Here is a 19,969-nt window from a genome sequence, read left to right on the forward strand (position 1 = left end):
AAGTGCCAAGTTCTGTGCAAAGTAATTTGAGGCATCGTCTCATTTAATCATCGTGACAACTTTGCCAGATAATGTGAAGTTCCTGAAACGGTGTCTGTCACATAATTAGTCCTCAATAACTGCCTAAAGTGGTTTTTCCTCCTTGTGCTCAAGGTTCGGTGGCCTGACACCCCTTTTCTCGTCCCGACCAGCCTCCCATTACCCCACAACAGGACCGCTCATCCCTGAACAAGACTCCCGCCGCCAAGCCTCTCTGTCTCTCCACGTCCTTCTCAAAGCGCAAGCTCCTATCCAGCTTCTCTCTTCACTCCGCCCTGGGCTCTCCCTTTGGGTTATCCCTGTGGTTCACATTACAATTTTGATTCAAGTAGTTTAAAAGATTCTAGGAGCAGGATCTGTTTACTGAATTTGTTTTTCAGCCATCCTCAGTGTCTAGTATATTGCTGTGTATGGAGTGGGCACTTAAAAATGTGTTGAAATAATGAAAGGATGAAGACAGGGGAGGGAGCACGGACATAACTGGAGAGAGAAGAGAGGATGTATGTCAACATGGGGGACAATTGCAGGTGAGGGCTAAAAAAACTGAAATCAGTGAAACTGAAAATGTGTTTGTGTTTAAAGATACATGGTGATTAGCCATCAAGATTATGGCTTTATCGTGTTATCATAAAGCTAAAAAGGAGCTCCTGATTAAAGAAGCATCATTTAAGTTAAAAAAAGAAACCACTTGGGCAATGCACCTCAATAGCGAGGGATGCTAATAATCCAAGAATGAGCTCTTCTACCTGCATATTTTCAGAGCACATGGAAAGGACAGGAAGAGACCACTATGTTGCAAGGTCAATGTTCCTCCTGCTCATTTCTTGCATGGCAAGTGCTACACTCTCCCAGAAACCCTGCATGATGACATTGGTTCTTGATAGCTCAGCAGATAACTTTGTTCCCCTCATCATCACACAAGCATGACTGATTGCCAGTTGAGAAGCCACTGCTCAATTCTCTGTAAAGGAAACCACACTAGGAAGGTGTTGAGTTAAGGTGTGATGGCGAGCATTTGTAACTCCCAGAGACACCCTCCACCATGTTGCCTGGCAATGACCTTCCTCACGGCTGGTACCCTGAGTTCCCTAGTTGACCCGTCTTCTTGGCCTGCCCCATGCATACCACCTGGTAAACCGTACTGTTGTTTCTAGGTTTGTAACATTGTCAAGTTGAGTGAGGACAGCCCACAGACTTTGCTCTTTTAGTGCCATATGCTCCTGCGGTGTGTACGCTAAAAAGTGCAACCACTCGCTGCCAGCCCACCTCCAGCTTCTCCATAGAAGCCAGAACTTCCCACCCAGATGGTGCCATTTTACTTGAAATACTTGTGAATTTTTGTAAAGTAGTGTCGATGAAATGGAAAATAATATCCTATCATAGTAAGAAAGCTTACTTGTTTTTTTTCACCAGTGGATATACAATGACTGAAAGTACTAACTACTTTTTCATTTTGGTTAAATACAACCAATACCCAAGTGCTCAACCAGACTGTCTTTTAAGGTGAGGGTCTTGTCTTATAAACATGTATTCACAGGAGCCAGTCCAGTGTAGTACATAAAAGACTGTTAATAAATACTTGTTGAACTCATAGTTTATTACTTTTAATTATACCTATTTAGTTCTCCCTTTCAGTGTTGTAGGTTTATAAGCATGTGTTTTCCAGAACCCTGGAAAAGGGGCCTTGGCCTGCTGCCACTACTGGATCCTCCCACTGAGCTCCTGCCTCTGCTGACACTAGAGAAATCGCTGAACTCTCCTGAGTCTCACTTTCCTCAGCTGTGTTAGGGAAAAGACGTACATCTCCTGGGTAAACTCAGAGGGCAGTTGTTATGAGAATCAAATAAGGTACACGGAAGTCAAAATACTGGGCTTTGTAAATTATAAAGTGCTGGGGAGACGTAAGAATACGGGGACTGGGATCAAACCCCTGGGTTTGAATTCCTGTGGTGCCTTTTATAACTATTGTACTTTGAGAAATTTACATAACTCCTGTGGTTCTCAGTGGCCTTATCTATAGAATAGGGATACTGATGTCTACCACAAAGAGTTGCTGTGAGGACTAACTGGGATAAAGCATGGGGGGTGTACAGGTGAGTGCCTGACACAGGGAGTGTTTTGAAATAAATGATGATTATGGTTATTGTCATTAACACGAACCATTTCAAAATGGGGTTGATGCCATGACACTGGGATGTTGGCAGATCCAGGGGTCTCACAGCAGGAAAGCGCAGGCACCTCGATAGTCCCTGGTCGATGTCTCCTGAGCCTTGGAGATGGTAGCAGCAGGAGGTCCTACATGAGTGATCTGGGCAGAACTTGTTTCTCTGGGAGCAGGAACTTTTGCTACAATTAGTTAATACAATTTGTAGACATTTTTTTGTGGGTACTCATCTTTCTTATTCTGAGATTTGATGACAGGATTTGAGTTCTATATAAGTTCAAGCCTTAAGCAATTTCATATATGTATTTGTTATATATATTTTTGAAAAGCTAAGAGCAAGTTACCATTGAACATTTTATAATTAAAGATGCGTATTATATTTTATTGGAACTCTCATATCATTCCATTCATGTTCTTCTAGCATGTAAGGTCCCAGGCTTCATTTTTACTCTTATTTTTTATATTCAAGCTGAATTGGGTAAATACTACCATGGGTGTTAATTAGAAACTATGTTCTTCTCTGCTTCCCATGGCAACTGGTGGCTTCCACCCACATAAGAGGGGGAAGAGGAGTTGGAGAACATGAAATAAGTTAGACATATTCTCCTGATCAGGTGCATTCCATTAATTATCTCAAGCAGTCTATGAAATAAGCATTATATTTCCCATTTTATAGTTGGGAAACTAAAGCTCAGAATTTTTAGTGACCTCTCCAAAGTCTATTCATTGGAGGGAAAAATAAGGACTAGAATCCAGGTCTACCTAACTGTAAGGCAGAGACCATCAGTCTAACTTCATAAAGAAAGAGGAGAATATCAAGGTCACAAAATAGGAAAGTAGAAGTCAAAGATATTGCCTGCTAAAATCCTTGCTAATATCGGGGATTTGAAGGGAAAATGTTGAAAGACTAGGAGGCTGACTTGTAAGATGCATTTTGAAACATAAGTTCATATTTTCAAGAAGACACTATTTAACAGATAGCATTTCAGTCTTGCTCATTAGAAGCACTTGGCTGTGTCTTGGTAAGTGCACTTGCTTAGTTATCTGTGCCTTGATAAAGCCTATCCTCTGAGCGTTGGTCATGCATGTTCAATCACTTTCTAAAACTTAAAGTTCATTTAATAATATTTGAGTAAAAGCTCTAAAGGCAAAACATATTTTTAAATAAACTCCTCATGCTCCAGATTAAAGCACTGTTTAGTTAACAGAGCATCAAAATGGAAACCAAACATATTGACTCCAGTACCAGTCTTTATAATGCCTTCATCCAAGCACAGACAAATCTGTTTCCTAACCAGAAGAGAAGAGAGCAGGGGAAGATTGGTGGGGGAGGGAGGCAGTGGGACGTGCAGAGGGAAGTGTGATCCATGTGTCAGGTGTTTTGAGTCAGGTCATCTACTGTCTTTGCCTCATGTACTGCCAGTTCAGTTTTATTATCCTTATTTAATAGGAACTGAAACTCAGAAAAGTCCTATGCTGAGTTCAGACTCGATGCTATTTGACTTCACATTATACCAAACTGCCTCCAAGGAGAGCCAAGGCTGTTCTATCACTTCATGCTGATAGAAGTTTCTCAAGTGGAAATTTATGTAATGAACGACACCAATGTAGTGATCAATAAATACTATTCATACTGATTTTATAGCCAAAGCAGAAGTAGTTGTCCATAAGACAGCTCCTTATAAATGACCTTTAATAAAAGTCAACGCCATAACATTGAAGAAACCTGGCTCCTTGAAGGTATATGGGGCATGGCTGAATTAATTGTGATGTGATGTATAAATCTGAGGTGTGTAGAAAGTAATTATATGAATTTTCCCAACGTATCTTAGCATTTGGCCTCTGAAAATCTGCTTATATAGTTTAGAATGTTTCATGCCCTGTGTATCCTTGAGGAAGCATTCTCTGAGTAAAACAACCCTCTTAATTCAGTTTTGGTTGAAAATGGAATTGTTCTAAATTTCGTGTTGTAATGGAAAGAATAATTTGGGCTTAAAGGCAATCTTTTTAACTTACTTTGAAAATTACTGTCCCCTCATTGGAAGATGAAACAAATTATGTGCTTTAAAAATCTCTCAGGATAAGAGTAAAGAAAAACAGAATTATTTCTCATCTACTATATCAGATTACATTTAGTGATATGACGTATAAGGGAAGAACTCTGCCTGCTTTATCTACATAAAGCATTTAAAATGAAAAACTAGTGGCACGTTGGCAAAGAGCAATCAACAAACTTAGTTGTGTTTTAGCCACTGAAATTGGATGTATTTAAAAAATAAAAATTATTTTGCATTTTCAAAAGACATTATAATTACAATGATTGGTTTCTCAAAGTAACCCTGAGGAGAAGTTGAGTATGTTTTGTCTTTGTTTTACACAAGTGAAAGAAAAAAAAATAAAGTAGAAAAAATGCTTAAAGCCAAGCAACTCTGGGTAGGATTAAAATGAATTTGCAGTCACAAAATAAAGACCTGTATATATGCAAGTCTGTTGAAAACATCCATAGGTGTATTTATTTATTTCTCTATTTACACTCTTTATCTGTTTATTTTTATTTAAATAGTTTTTGAGCAAAGTACTAGAAAAAAAGCTAAATAAAGTCAGAGGTTTTTGCCCATTTTTCTTCTACCCCTAATGTTTAAAACAGTCCTTTCATATATTAGACACTCAATAAATATGTAAAGAGAATAAATAAATGAAAAACAAATCTAGTAGTCCAAAGGCTGTCACAAACACATTCACCTCATGGATTTGACGTGAAGATGGAGAGAACTGATTGTATTTCTTGTCTTTTAGATACACGAAGATGAAGACAGCAACTAACATTTATATATTTAACCTGGCTTTGGCAGATGCTTTAGTTACTACAAGCATGCCCTTCCAGAGCACCGTCTATCTCATGAATTCATGGCCATTTGGGGATGTGCTGTGCAAGATAGTCATTTCCATCGATTACTATAACATGTTTACCAGCATATTCACCTTGACCATGATGAGTGTGGACCGATACATTGCTGTGTGCCACCCTGTCAAGGCTTTGGACTTCCGCACACCCTTGAAGGCAAAGATCATCAATATCTGTATTTGGCTCCTGTCTTCATCTGTTGGCATATCTGCAATGGTCCTTGGAGGAACCAAAGTCAGGGAAGGTAAGGGCAGTCATTTTCATTGAATTTTTTAAAACTTCTAATTATACGAACTCTTAATTTGGGAGTGAGTAGGACACACTTCTAGGGAAAAGTCAAGTGTCAACAGAAATGAAATGCCTAAATCTATGGAAGATGAGAAATAAAACAATTTTGTGTTCCTTTCCACATCTAAACAAAGAATGAGATAATGACACTACCCGAAACAGACACCCAACCTATCTCCTATTCTGGAAATGCTTGTCAGAATCTGGAGGGATGTGGATGAGGTAAAGACCAACAGGCATGTAGATTTTTTTTGTGTGTGTGTGTGTGTGTGAGGAAGATCAGCCCTGAGCTAACATCCATGCCAATCCTCCTCTTTTTGCTGAGGAAGACCAGCCCTGACGTTACTCTATTGCCAATCCTCCTCCTTTTTTTCCATTTTTCTCCCCAAAGCCCCAGTAGATAGTTGTATGTCATAGTTGCACATCCTTCTAGTTGCTGTATGTGGGACGCCACTTCAGCATGGCCGGAGAAGCGTTGCGTCGGTGCGCGCCTGGGATCCGAACCCCGGGCCGCCAGTAGCGGAGCGCACGCACTTAACTGCTAAGCCATGGGGCTGGCCCCGGCATGTAGATTTTTAAAATACAATTCCATTGTATCCTGGCAATTCCAAGATACACCTTCTCGTTCCTCTTCTCTCTCCCTAAAAAGGTCCTAAATCATTAGAGACGTATGCTGGCTCCTCACTCCTTTTTCCTTAGGGGTCAATCTCCACATCTCAATCATAACAGCTTCATTTGGCTGTGGTCTCTTCAAATCGGGTTCATAGATGCATGGAAGTACAGATGAGCAAAGCTTTCAGTTTGGACATATAAGTTCGTACACCATACAAACAGGATACTTGATGTTTTCCCTGTATTTCTAAAGCATTGGTTCTCACCCTGGGCTGCATGTTGAAATCACCTAATGCTTTAGAATATACTGCTGCCTGGTCCCACCCTGGAGGGTCTGGTTTAATTGACCTGAGGCACAATCTGAGCGTGAAGATTTTTAAGATCTCCCCAGGTAACTCTGACCAAGCAGCCAAGGTGAGAACTGCTGTTCTAAGACTTTTGCTTTACTGGTAGCAGATAAAGCTGTGAAAATATCTTTGGTCTTAATAGAAATTTATTGGGCGGGAGGGGAGCAGAACGATCACTTTGGACTTTATAAATGCTATTTATTGCTTTAGCAGTTATCTAAATGCTCCAGTTTATTAGCGAGTTCATGATACTTGTGAGTGCAGATAATTGAATACGTGTAACAGGGACTTTCCAGGTCATAGTGACAGGGTAGTTGCTAAAATCATAGCTTATCTTGCATGGCACATTTTTTTTAATAAAGCATAATCTGTTTCCTCTGAAACTATAAAATGAATTTCCAGCATAGGCACCGCAGGTGTTAAGCTATAATACTTAGTAAATTTTATGAAATGTCAAACTTTATCAGAGAAGCATTTTTAAAAATAATTAATTACACATAGGACTTTGTTTCTTCAAGCATCCAACAAATGGAAGTAAAATTTCAAGAAACTCTTCTGAGTCTTAGGTGTAATGCATAATAACTTGGATTCAAGAGGAGAAGCTGCATGTCCATTATGAGATCGAGAAGAATGGGCTAAGAAATAAAGGAGGATGGATGATTTTTCCAGGGCAAATGAAGAATTGATTTTTATGTTTCATGTTATACTTATAGACTTAACCACTACACTCCTCCAGTCATTGTCAGAAAGTGACATCCTAGAAGAAATGGATTTCAGTTAGGTTTTGAAAGAGGAAATGAAGATAGATGTGCGTTTTTAAGGAATGAGTTGCTGTGGATAAATGTGTGCAGATGAAATGGAAGAAAATATCGACCAGTGTTGGCAGAAGATTAATTTGTGCAGCAAATAGAGGGGAAAAAAATGGAAGAAAATTAAAATAGCCTTGTGTGAGGATTCTACTCGTTCCTTGTGTCTTTTATTTTCTAAAACTGATCTTTTTTATGTGATGAAAGATTGTCTCCAGACCATCTAGTGTGCTCATTTTGAAGTTGCATCATGCTGCATGTCAAATCTCTTGGATGACCAAGAGGAGTATTTTAGATAATCTCTATACACTGAATGAGAGCTGGACGGCACGGGTAGCTCATACTCTTGTGTTTGTGGAGGATGCTCACTGAAAGGAATCAGGCATCTGTTGGAGTAGAACACATCTACCTGGACAAGAAATCTCAGCTAATGCTTCTGAGTTTGCAGTATTTCTTTTTGGTTAAGAGCACAGATTCCGGAAGCAAACTGCCTGGGATTGAATCCTGATTTCACCATTTATGGGCAGTGTCATTTCGGAGACATTACGTAGGTCTCTGTGCCTCAGTTTCTTCATCTGCAAAATAATGGTGCCTACCCTAGAAGGTATCTTTCAGAACTAATGAATCAATGCATGGAAAGCTGGTAAAGCAGTGCCCAGTGTCGAGCAAGCATTTGATAAATCTTAGCTAGCATCATCATCTGACAGTGATTTTAACTGGTCCTGCCTTATTGCTTATGTTTATCCAGATCTATCAGGTATTTATTTAATATTGAGGGCTCTTGTGTACAGCAAAATTTCCACTTTATAGGCACAAGATGTTAAATATAACATTTTATGTATCATATATGTGTGCACTATTTATTTTGGGATTCAAAGCCTGTCTGTTACTATTATTATGATAGCTAAGAATTATTATAATCGTTACAAGCAGAAACAGAATTATTCTTAACAAAAAGAATATACACAAAGAAAGCTTTAGTTTAGATATTAGAACTAACTCTATAGTTACGACAGCATAAGACATTGGAACATGTGCCAAAGAAAGCTGTGACCCTCTAATATTAATATAAAAGGAACAGAAAGACTGCTTTTTAAAGAACCACTTTATTGAGTTATGGTTGGCATGTACAAAGCTGTACATATTTACGGTATACAACTTGAGTTTGGGAATAAGTATACACGTTTGAAACTATCAGCCCATCAAGACCATAGACATATCTATCACCTCTCAAAGTTTCTTCCTGCCCATTTTATTACTATATTTGTGTGTGTGGCAAGAATATTTAACATAAAATCTACCCTCTTAGCAAATTTTAAGTGTACAGTACAGTATTGTTAGCTATAGGACCTATGCTGCACAGTAGATCTCCAGAAATTATTTACTCATAACTGAAACTTTGTACCCTTTGACCATCACCTTCCATTTCCTCCTTCCCACCAGCCTCTGGACACCACCATTCTACTCTCTGCTTCTATGAGTTTGACTATTTTAGATTACACATATAAGTGAGATCATGCTGTATTTGTCTTTCTGATTCTGGCTTATCTCACTTAGCATAATGTTCACCAGGTCCATGCAGGTTATCGCAAATGGCAGGATTTCCTTCTTTTTAAAGGCTGAATAATATTCCATTATATATACCACATTTTCTTTCTCCTTTCATCCATTGATGGACATTTAGCTTGTTTCCATATCTTGGCTATTGTGAATAATGCTGCAGTGAATATGGGAGTGCAGATATTCTTTGATATCATTTCAATTCTTTTGTATAAATACCCAGAAGTGGCATTGCTAGATCATATGGTAGTTTTATTTTTAATTTTTTTGAGGACTCTTCATACTGTTTTCCATAATAGCTATACCAGTTTACATTTCCACCAACGGTGTACCAAGGTTCCCTTTTCTCCACATCCTTGCCAACACTTATCTTTTGTTTTTTTGGTAATAGCCACCCTAACAGCTGTGAGGTGATATCTCATTGTGGTTTTGATTTGCATTTCCCTGATGATTAGTGATGTTGAGCACCTTTTCATATACTTGTTGGCCATTTGTATGTCTTTTTTGGAGAAACAGCCAGCCCTGATGGTCTAGTGGTTAATATTTGGTGCTCTCATTGCTGCGGCCTGATTTTGTTTCCTGGTCAGGAAACTACACCACCCATCAGTCGGTTGTCATACTGTGGGGGCTGCATGTTGCTGTGATGCTGAAAGCTATAACACCAGTATTTCAAATACCAGCGAGGTCACCCACGATGGACATGTTTCAGCAGAGCTTCCAGACTAAGGCAGACTAGGAAGAAGGACCTAGCCACCCATTTCCAAAAAATTGGCTGTGAAAATCCTATGAATAGCAGCAGAGCGTGGTCTGATACAGCCTGGAAGGTGAGAAGATGGCACGAAAAGACTGGGCAGTGTTCCACTCTCCTGTACACAGGGTCACTAGGAGTTGGAATCGACTTGATGGCACTAACAACGACTTTGGAGAAATGTCTAATCGAGTCTCTCATGCATTTTCTAATCAAGTTATTTGCTTTTCTGCTGTTGAGTTGTATGAGTTCCTTATATATTTTAGATATTAACCCCTTATCAGGTATGTGATTTGCAAGTATTTTCTCCCATTCTGTAGGTTGCCTTTTTTTGTTGATTGTGTCCTTTGCTGTGCAGAAGCTTTTTTAGTTTGGATTGGTTTGATGTAATTTCACTTGTTTATTTTTATTTTTTTTTTTGTTGCCTGTGCTTTTGGTGTCATATCCAAAAAAAAAAATCATGCCGAGGCTAACATCAAAGAGCTTTTCCCCGGGCTGGCCTGGTGGCACAGTGGTTAAGTGCGTGCGCTCTGCTTCGGTGGCCCGAGGGTTCGCAGGTTCGGATCCCGGGTGCGCACCGACGCACTGCTTGTTAAGCCATGCTGTAGTGGCATTCCATATAAAGTGGAGGAAGATGGGCACGGATGTTAGCCCAGGACCAATCTTCCTCAGCAAAAAAAGAGAAGAGGATTGGGAACAGATGGTAGCTCAGGGCTGATCTTCCTCACCAAAAAAAAGAGCTTTTCCCTTATATTTTCTTCCAGGAATTTTATGGTTTCAGATCTTACGTTTAAGTCTTTGATCTATTTTGAGTTGATTTTTGTGTCTGATGTAAGATAAGTGTCCAATTTCATTCTTTTGCATGTGAGTGTTTAGTTTTCCCAGCACTGTTTATTGAAGAGACTTTCCTTTTCCCATTTTGTATTCTTGGAATTTTTAGTGAAGATTTCTTGACCATATATTTGTGGGATTATTCCTGGGCTGTCTATTCCTTTCCATTAATCTATGTGTCTGTTTTTATGCCAGTACCACACTGTTTTTATTACTATAGCTTTGTAATGTAATTTGAAATCAGGAAGTGTGATACTTCCACCTTTGTTCTTCATGCTCAAGATTGCTTTGGCTATTTGAGGTCTTTTCTGGTTCCGTATAAATTTTAGGATTGTTTTTTCTATTGCTGAGAAAAATGCCATTGGGTTTTGATAAGGATTGCACTGAATTTGTAGATTATTTTGTGTAATATGGACATTTTGACAATATTAATTCTTCTGATCCATGAACACAGGATAGCTTTCCATTTATTTCTGTCTTCTTCAATTTCGTTCATAAACGTTTTAAAGTTACCAGTGTACAGATCTTTCACCTCTTTGATTCAATTTATTCCTAAGTATTTTATTCTTTTTGATGCTACTGTAAATAGGATTGTTTTCTTCATTTTTTTTCAGGTAGCTCATTGTTAGTGTATAGAAATCCAATAGATTTTTGTTTGTTAATTTTGTATCCTGTAACACTATTGAATTCATTTATTAGTTCTCCTGGTATTTTGGTGGAGTCTTTAGAATTTTCTATATATAGAACCGTGCCATCTGTGAACAGAAATAATTTTTCTTTCTTTCTTATTTGGATGCATTTTATTTCTTTTTCTTATCTGATTGCTCTTGCTAGTATTTCTGGTACCGTGTTGAATAAAAGTGGCGAGAATGGAGATCCTTGCTGTGTACTGGATCTTAGAGGAAAAGGTTTCTGTTTTCCCCCACTGATTATGATGTTAGCTTTGGACTTGTAATATATGGTCTTTATTATGTCAAGGTACCTTCCTTTTATACCTAATATGCTGAGAGTTTTTTCATCAAAGGATGCTGAATTTTGTCAAATGCTTTTTCTACATCTGTGGAGATGATCATATGATTTTTATATTTTCTTCTATTTATATGGTATATTGCATTTATTGATTTGTGTGTGTGTTGAGCCGTCCTTGCATCCCAGGGATAAATCTCACTTGATCATGGTATATGGTCCTTTTAATGTGCTATTGAATTCAGTTTGTTAGTGTTTTGTAGGTTTTTTCATCTATGTTCATCAGAGATATTGACCTGTAGTTTTCTTTTTTCTGTGGTGTCCTTGTCTGGCTTTGGTATTAGGATAATGTTGGCCTTGTAAAATGAGTTCAGAAGTGTTCCCTCCTCTTCAGTTTTCTGGAAAAGTTTGAGATGGATTGGTGTTAATTCTTCTTTAAATGTTTGGTAGAGGGCCAGCCCCATGGCTTAGTGGTTAAGTGCACGTGCTCCGCTGCTAGCGGCCCGGGTTCAGATCCCGGGCACGCACTGGCGCACCGCTTCTCCGGCCATGCTGAGGCCGCGTCCCACATACAGCAACTAGAAGGCTGTGCAACTACGACATACAGCTATCTACTGGGGCTTTGGGGAAAAATAAATAAATAAATAAAAAATTATTAAATGTTTGGTAGAACTCACCAGTGAATCCATCTGGTACTTGGTTTTTCTTTGTTAGAAGGTTGTTGATTCAGTCTCAATCTCCTTATTCATTATTGGTCTGTTCAGGTTTTCTTCTTCTTATGATTCAGTCTTGGTAGGTTGTATGTTTCTAGGAATTTATCCATTTCTTCTAGGTTATCCAATTTGTTAACATATAATTGTTCATAGTAGTCTCTTGTGATCCTTTGTATTTCTGTTATCAGTTGTAATGTCTCCTCTTTCATTTATAATTTTATTTATTTGAGTATTCTTTTTTTCTTAGTCTAGCTAAGGGTTTGTCTATTTTTTTTATCATTTCAAAATCCAACTCTGTTTTTCTTTGTGAGGAGATAAGCCCTGTGCTAACATCTGCCAACCCTCCTCTTTTTTTGCTGAGGAAGACTGGCCCTGGGCTAACATCCATGCCCATATTCCTCCACTTTATACTGGATGCTGCCACAGCATGGCTTGCCAAGCAGTGTGTCAGTGCGCGCCCAGGATCCAAGCCAGTGAACCCCGGGCCACTGCAGAGGAGTGCACACACTTCAAGGCTTGTGCCACCGGGCCGGCCCCCCCAACGCTTTTTTTATAGTTTGTTTTCTTGTTTATATTTCATTTATTTCTGTCCTAATCTTTATTATTGTCTTCTTTCTACCAACTTTGAGCTTAGTTTGTTCTTCTTTTTTCTAGTTCCTTGAGGTATAAAGTTAGGTTGTTTATTTTAGGTCTTTCTTTTTCCTTAAGGTAGGTGTTTATTGCTATAAACATCCCTCTTAGAACTACTTTTGGTGCATTCCATCAGTTTTGGGATGTGTGTTTCTATTTTCATTTGCCTCAAGAGAGTTTTTGCTTTCCCTTTTGATTTCTTCTTTGACTCATTGGCTGTTCAGGAGTGTGTTGTTTAATTTCTACATATTTGTGAATTTTCTAATTTTCATCCTGTTATTGATTTCTATTTTTGTGTAGTTAGAAAAGATACTGAATCTGATTTCAGTCTTCTTAAATTTATTAAGGCTTATTTTGTGGCCTTCATTTGATCTATCTTGGAGAATGATCTGTGTGTGCTTCAGAAGAATGTGTATACTGCTGCTCTTGGATGGAATGTTTTGTATATGTTTGTTAGGTCCATTTTATTTATAGTATTGTTCAAGTCTGCTATTTCTTTGTTTATTTTCTATATGGATAATATATCTATTGTTGAAAGTGGGATATTGAATCCCTTACTATTATTGTATCACTGTCTATGTCTTTCTTCAGTTTTGTTAATATTTGCTTTATATATTTAGGTGCTCCAATGTTGGGTGCATATATATTTACAATTGTTATATCCTCTTGATGAATTGACCCTTTTAGCATTATATAATGACCTTCTTTGCCTCTTGTGACAGTTTTTAACTTAAAGTCTATTTTGTCTGATATATATGTAGCTACTCTTGCTTTCTTTTGTTTACCTTTGGCGTGGAACATCTTTTTCTATGCTTTCATTTTCAGCCTATGTGTGGCCTTAAAGCGAAAGATGGGCTTATTTTCCTGAAAGAGAACATTTAATAAAAATGGTGTGTGGTGTGCTTGGACTTGAATTTCCTTCATAATTGCCTCAGTACTCTCCTTTCTCTTTGATGATATAAATTCAGCTTCATTGACATTTCTGGAGGATATTTCCAACTCTATAGTTGGATATTTTCCAAAGTCTTGTAAAAGTAGCTGTAGTTGATTATTTTACCCATTCATCAAATATTTGTTGAGCTCCTACTACATGCAAGATAATTTGTTCAAGAGGAAGCTTATCCTCAGAGTTAAAAGATGTATCCAAATTAAAACATCAGCCTTTGTGTTGCCTTGCTTATCTTAGAAAGTTACTCTTCCATAATAACTACTGTAATCAGCTCATATTTTCAAAGATTTCCATGTGGTATTCCTGTGTTCATTTATTTAACATCTTTTTCTTCTTAAGCACTGTATGTTCCTGCCACCCTATGTGGCAGGGATTAAATATTGAATAAGGCAGGTTGGGTACCTACCCTAGTGTAGTTTATACTCTAGATGGAGAGAAAAATATTAAGAAAGGTAACATATTACAGAAGAGCTTTTGTCTAGGAAATAAATAGGATGAATATAATATATAAAGAGAATATAAGTTCCAGGGGAGAGGACTATTCAAATGGAACAGCCTCTATATAAATGTCTCTGAAGTGACATTTAAGCTGAGGCCAACCACGAGAAAGAGACAATGTCAAAATACACAAAAGTTAAGGAGAAAAAGAAAAATGTTCCCTACCTTCAAGAAGCTAGATTCAACAGACAATCAAACCTAGAATAGGATATTTTTTAAACTCAAATTTTTGCAATGTACCACCCATCAAAAGTTGTTTAATAAATTTTTTTCTATGATAATAGTGATGATTTTAGAAAATGATTTTAACTGTTATTTCCACAAACACTAAGGCAAAAATTAAAAGAGATTCTTGTTCGTTTCTAAGAGTCTTCATAGTAATATTACTTTGGAGAATGATTTTTTAGAGAATCAAAAAAACAAGTTATTTTGGGAGCTTTCATTTGCTACTCAAAAGTTTGATCTGATATTTAATTGATAAAAAGTTATGTCTCTAAGATAGTCATCTTTATGAATTGACCAAAATGATTATATTTTTTTGTATTTTAAATTATGTCTAATTGAAATTCTAGAAAGATACATTTTGTTTTACTAAGGAATATTTGATTAAGATAACATTAAAATGTTGTAGAAAACATTATTAATAGAGCTGTTTCATTATTAAAAAAAATTCTTATGCTATTTTTGAAGCAGATTTTTCTGATGTCAGAAAATATTTTTATTATAAAAATTACACCAATAGTATTGCTCATGATTACTTTATCTGTAAGGAAGGATCATGACAAAGAGAGTTTTGCCTACTCTGTGCTCAATGACTGCTCAGAGGCAAGGGGAGAACGTGTGGGCTGGTTAATGCTTGGGGAAGAGGGACCCTGAAGGTATGAGCCGGCCCCCAGTGAAAGTATCATAAAAGGTACTTATCCTGGGTCTCTGCTCTTTCTAATATTATGGTCACTCCAAAGAGAAACTATCCAGCAAAGAGAAGCAGAGAAAATAAAGCAGTTTTTTAAGGAATCTTAAAAAACTTTTATCTGAGTTACATAATCAATGTTGGTAAAAATAAAAAATGTGCCCTTTTTTTTAATTTCCTTGATGATGCTGATGATAATGATTCTCTTTCTCCTCCTCCTCCTCCCTCTATGTTCTTTATTCTCCTCCTCCTCTTCCTTTTCCCTCTTCTCCAAAAGTTTTACTCATTTTTCAGCAATCCCCTTAATCACAATGATCACCATTGGTTTCATTAAATCATAATACCTAGGTCATATCTAGACAAATTTTATATAAATTTTTATTGACCTACATAATGATTTCTTGTAAGCCAGTTAATGTTTTTCAGACAAGTTGGCTTTTGTTAAGTTGAATGGCTAGATCTGAAATATTTAGTCATTTATTACAAATAGATACCAGCTTTTATTTTCAGAGCCTTAGGTCTGGGAGAATTGTTAATAAATGGAAATGCAAATAAGTGCCCATGCTATAAATAAACAGTTTAGCTCTTCTGAAAGTCATCAATGTCAAACCAGTTTCTGCAACTAGATAATTCATGTTGCTAGCTAATCTTACTTATTCTGTAGCATCGTGTATGTTACCGATAAATGGTGACTTTCTGGCTTCATTGTTCTGTGCACAAAGATAGGATGGTTAATAAATGTGGCATTCCTTCCTGATTTAGTGATCTGCTTTAGGTAATGTCATCTTACCATAATTGGACCTTTGCAACCAAAGGTATTAAAATTTACATGTAAAACACTTTGCAGCCACAGTAATAATAGTAGATTTTCTTTTTGTGGTTTTGTTTTGTTCACCTGCTCCAGACATGGATGTCATCGAGTGCTCCTTGCAGTTCCCAGATGATGATTACTCCTGGTGGGACCTCTTCATGAAGATCTGTGTCTTCGTCTTTGCCTTTGTGATCCCTGTCCTCATCATCATTATCTGCTACACCCTGATGATCCTGCGCTTAAAGAGTGTCCGACTCCTTTCTGGCTCCCGAGAGAAAGATCGCAACCTCCGTCGGATCACCAGGCTTGTCCTCGTGGTGGTGGCGGTCTTTATCGTCTGTTGGACTCCCATTCACATTTTTATCCTTGTGGAGGCTCTAGGGAGTACCTCCCACAGCACGGCTGCCCTCTCCAGCTATTACTTCTGCATCGCCTTAGGTTACACCAACAGCAGCCTGAACCCCATTCTTTATGCCTTTCTCGATGAAAACTTCAAGCGGTGTTTCAGGGACTTCTGCTTTCCAATTAAGATGAGGATGGAGCGACAGAGCACTAGTAGAGTCAGAAATACGGTTCAGGATCCTTCTTACATGAGGGATGTTGATGGAATAAATAAGCCAGTATGACTAGTCGTGGAGATGTCTTATAGTTCTGCAGGAAGAGAAGAGTTCAATGATCTAGGTTTAACTCAGATTACTACTGCAGTCTGAGATAGAAAAGGAGAATTCTTAACAAACATTTAGAAATCTCATGGTCTGAAGTCATAAGATGCAGGCTGCATTAGTGACCCAGGTCAGTGGAAGCATCAAGGCTGTGGGAATGGAGTAAAAAAGACCCGAGCAAGCAAATACAACCCCTCTCTAGGACAAGGAAACAAACTTGACTCCCAACTCCTTTGATGATCAAAGAAACAAGCCGTTTTCTTCTGGTAACCTAGATTTAGTTCAGGACCCATCTGCTGTGGCTTTCCTATGCAATGTGGTTTGAAAAACTCTGTTTAGAAAAAAGGAAAGGGGAAAAAAAAAACACGTTGATTTCAGAGGTTAGCGGGCATCCAATTCAGATGCTTAACCTTGACAGAAACAACCTCAGTAAGAAGAAGGACCATTTCCAGGGCCCATGCACAGCTCAGTTTATGCTATATGGGCACACTTTTCATGTGGCAATGTGAAGATTCCAGCTTAAGTATGACTTGGACCCACACCTGAGGTGTTTGATGTTCATAGTAGAAATTATCTTGATATTTATGAATTTACTTAAACATGCAAAAGATGGTTTCCAACATATTTTAATTTCTTGAGAACTATACTTTGTTTTTTAGCATGCTATTCAGATAAGTAATCTCACGATAATGCGTGTCTTGATGTTAAGAAACATAGGGTGGTTTAAATACCACCAAAAGTATGTATAGTTTCATCTGTGAATAACAGTATATGTGCAAATAATGAATGGCATTGCCTTCCAGCCAGGCAGTTTCCCTAGGGCACACTAAGGATATCCTCTGAGTTATTAGAGTTGATGCAGAGACATTTTGCTGCAACATAAGCTTCTCTGGGAATCAGTCATGGTGCCATCTCTTTCGGACTCCCTGAGCACCATTTAGTTCTTTAGCAGGGCTCATAACTCATGTGTTAATGAAGCACAAAATATTTAACTCGCTTCCAGGTTGTAGCCTTGGCAGAATCTAGTTTATATGCAGCATCTCTTTATGAATATATGGCTATTACTAGATTCTTTCTATTCATGGAGGGAGGGCATTTTGCTCATGTAAATCTTGAGATGTTACTTTGTAGCTTTTAGTAGGAAGTGGAATTGTTCCTAATTGTGGGCCGAATGAGGACATTATGTTACTCATGGTGCTTGGACATACCTTCCACTGGGTTCTGTGAAGAGCATACCTGCTGAGGATAATGCCATGAGCAGCACATTTAGGGTAATTTTGTTAAAACTTCCAGATGACATATAAATTCCCCTTCCTTTCCCCTGAAACTTAGTTTTCAGAGGTAATGGCTTTTTCTTTCATTTGCCTGAGCAGAAGAAAGAGATAATTTAGAAATAACACTCTTCTCTTCTTTAAGCTTATATGTTATTAGGGCAGCACGTTCTGGAATTTAATAGGAAAATCAAATGTATAGACCTATACAACTATAGATATCACTACATCTACAAGTTCTGTTCACTGTGTGCTTTCTCTCTTGTGTATATATTCTCTCCTTTTGGAAACAAACCTTGCATTTAAGATTTTATATGTAGCTTCAGAATTTTACTATGATGACATTTAGCTATATTCCCGATTTTCATGGCATTTAACACAGACGACTTGAGTCAGCAAGGCAGGGTAACCTAACGAAAATGAAGTGCTTTTTTGGACATTTCTTAAATTTCATTGATTTTCTTAGGTGTCCTTGTATTCTTATAGCTAAAGGTAGATAGGGATGGCTTAAATATTGGTTGACATTCCCCCCTGGGTTAAAAAACTAGATATCATACAAGAGGGATATCTATATGAGAATAGTTCTAGGAACAAACCCTACTGAAGTTGGAAATGTAAAAACTTCTATATGAAACAGTAAAACCTCAGAAATTTTCTTGAAGGATTCTTATGCAGTGCAAAAATATAACAGAGACACAATCATGGGACGAAATTATAGTAATGTGTTCTCTTTAAATTAGCACCCCGCATAGTCTCATAGGATCCATTGCCATTATTGGAGTCTGAATTTTAGCGTGATTATCGTGCATCTCTTCATATGTAAGTTAGCAGCCCAAGGAGATAGAGAAGTAGCTCTAAGTGCCCATGAGGGATGTTTCAAACTTCTCCATTATTGTTAACACCAATTTCCCCAAATTGAAAGAGAAAAGTGGATGGGTATGTCATTTTAGGGCACACTTTAGTGTGATAAAATGAATCATGTATGTTAGGAAAAATGCCACTTACACAAAGATGTTTCTTTGTCAGAAGTGTATATGTGCACACACGTGTGTGTGTGATAGGGTGTGCATGCATGCATATGTGTGTGTGAGGGCGTGTGTGTACTGCTGTGAAGCAGTGGTCATATTGCCATTCCTTCATTGTTCCAGACAATGCATTTGTGCAAGCCCCGCTGCCTCTCAGATATGTCCATCTCTTGATGTTCCTGTTCTCCCATCACAGCAAGGAGGGCACTGTCTGCTGTGTCTCTGTGAGACCAGAACTGCATGTATCTAACCTTGAGATCAACTCTCTACATTAACTCCATTTTCCCACCCTGGTAACAACTTCTGGAAGACAGGATCTAGTGAGAGGTCAGAAAAAATGCAGAGAAATAAAACAGCCATGAAGGAGGCAGCAATGAGGATGGAAAACCATAATGCTAACTGGGAGGAGAGTGGAACCACTGTTAGTGTCTCAGACTACTGTTAGGAATCTAGGAGCATCGCCTATGCAAAGATTTTAAGTCAAAACTCCAGGCTTAAAACTAAAAGAAGCATAGTTTGGAAAGAGTTTTGAAAAAAACCAAGGAATATTCACATAAATCTTAAGAAAATGATCCCATTCTATAATGTATAGCTGAGAAATAAAAGTTCTTAAATTTGTATAACCATGATCAGACCATTTATAGATGTTCCATCTAGTACTGGGTCATAGTAAGGTGAATAACTGGAATAAAAGGAATACATTGGCTGGCTTTAAATTAGAGCTTTTTTAAAGAGAAAACTGTGACAAGGTTGTATGTCCATTCAATGAGATTTATTTTCTCAGCAAGAGCTGTGTGGAAGATTCAGCATAAATATGAAAATCCCATCCTCAAAGGGCATAAACCTGCTTGCCCTATGGCAGTTTTCTTCCCTGAAACAAAAGTATATTCATATATTCTTTACTGTGATGTATATTATTTATATCTTGTACTTTTGGAAGGTGATGATTATGCATTGTGTCTATGATTGTGTGCCTTGCAACAAAATAAAAATTGTACCTGCTAAAAATCGCAACAGTTGATTACTGTGGTAAATCACCTATTCTTTAATGGCTTCAGTGATGCTGCCCTTCAGCAAGAACAATGTTAACTGTTTCTCAAACTATAAACAGTTGATTTAACTTTCCATCCATGACGTTGTTGTGGGTGATTAATAGAAAGGAGAAAAACGTGTAGGAATCTAAACCATGATCTTAAATACCCAAACCCATCAATCACTTAGGAAAATTCACCTG

At 37.8% G+C, this 19,969-nt stretch overlaps 1 protein-coding gene across 4 annotated transcripts in view; it reads left to right on the top strand.

Moving 5' to 3' along the window:
* Window positions 1-19,749, top strand: part of OPRK1 (opioid receptor kappa 1) — a 30,265-nt gene extending 10,516 nt beyond the window's left edge. The window contains exons 2-5 of one of the 4 annotated variants that reach the window (XM_087420573.1): window positions 420-566; window positions 1,706-1,887; window positions 5,000-5,352; window positions 15,871-19,749. In XM_087420573.1, the coding sequence (XP_087276699.1) occupies window positions 5,010-5,352; window positions 15,871-16,403 (876 nt within the window). In that variant the 5' untranslated portion in view covers window positions 420-566; window positions 1,706-1,887; window positions 5,000-5,009 and the 3' untranslated portion in view covers window positions 16,404-19,749. Of the gene's footprint in view, window positions 1-419; window positions 567-1,674; window positions 1,888-4,999; window positions 5,353-15,870 lie in introns of all 4 variants that reach the window. The other 3 variants (XM_087420572.1, XM_087420574.1, XM_004435697.3) reach the window with 3 other exon arrangements.
* Window positions 19,750-19,969: the final 220 nt, after the last annotated feature.

Source organism: Ceratotherium simum, chromosome 31, assembly GCF_057802395.1.
Source record: "Ceratotherium simum simum isolate JZ-2026a chromosome 31, ASM5780239v1, whole genome shotgun sequence".
Taxonomy (NCBI): domain Eukaryota; kingdom Metazoa; phylum Chordata; class Mammalia; order Perissodactyla; family Rhinocerotidae; genus Ceratotherium; species Ceratotherium simum.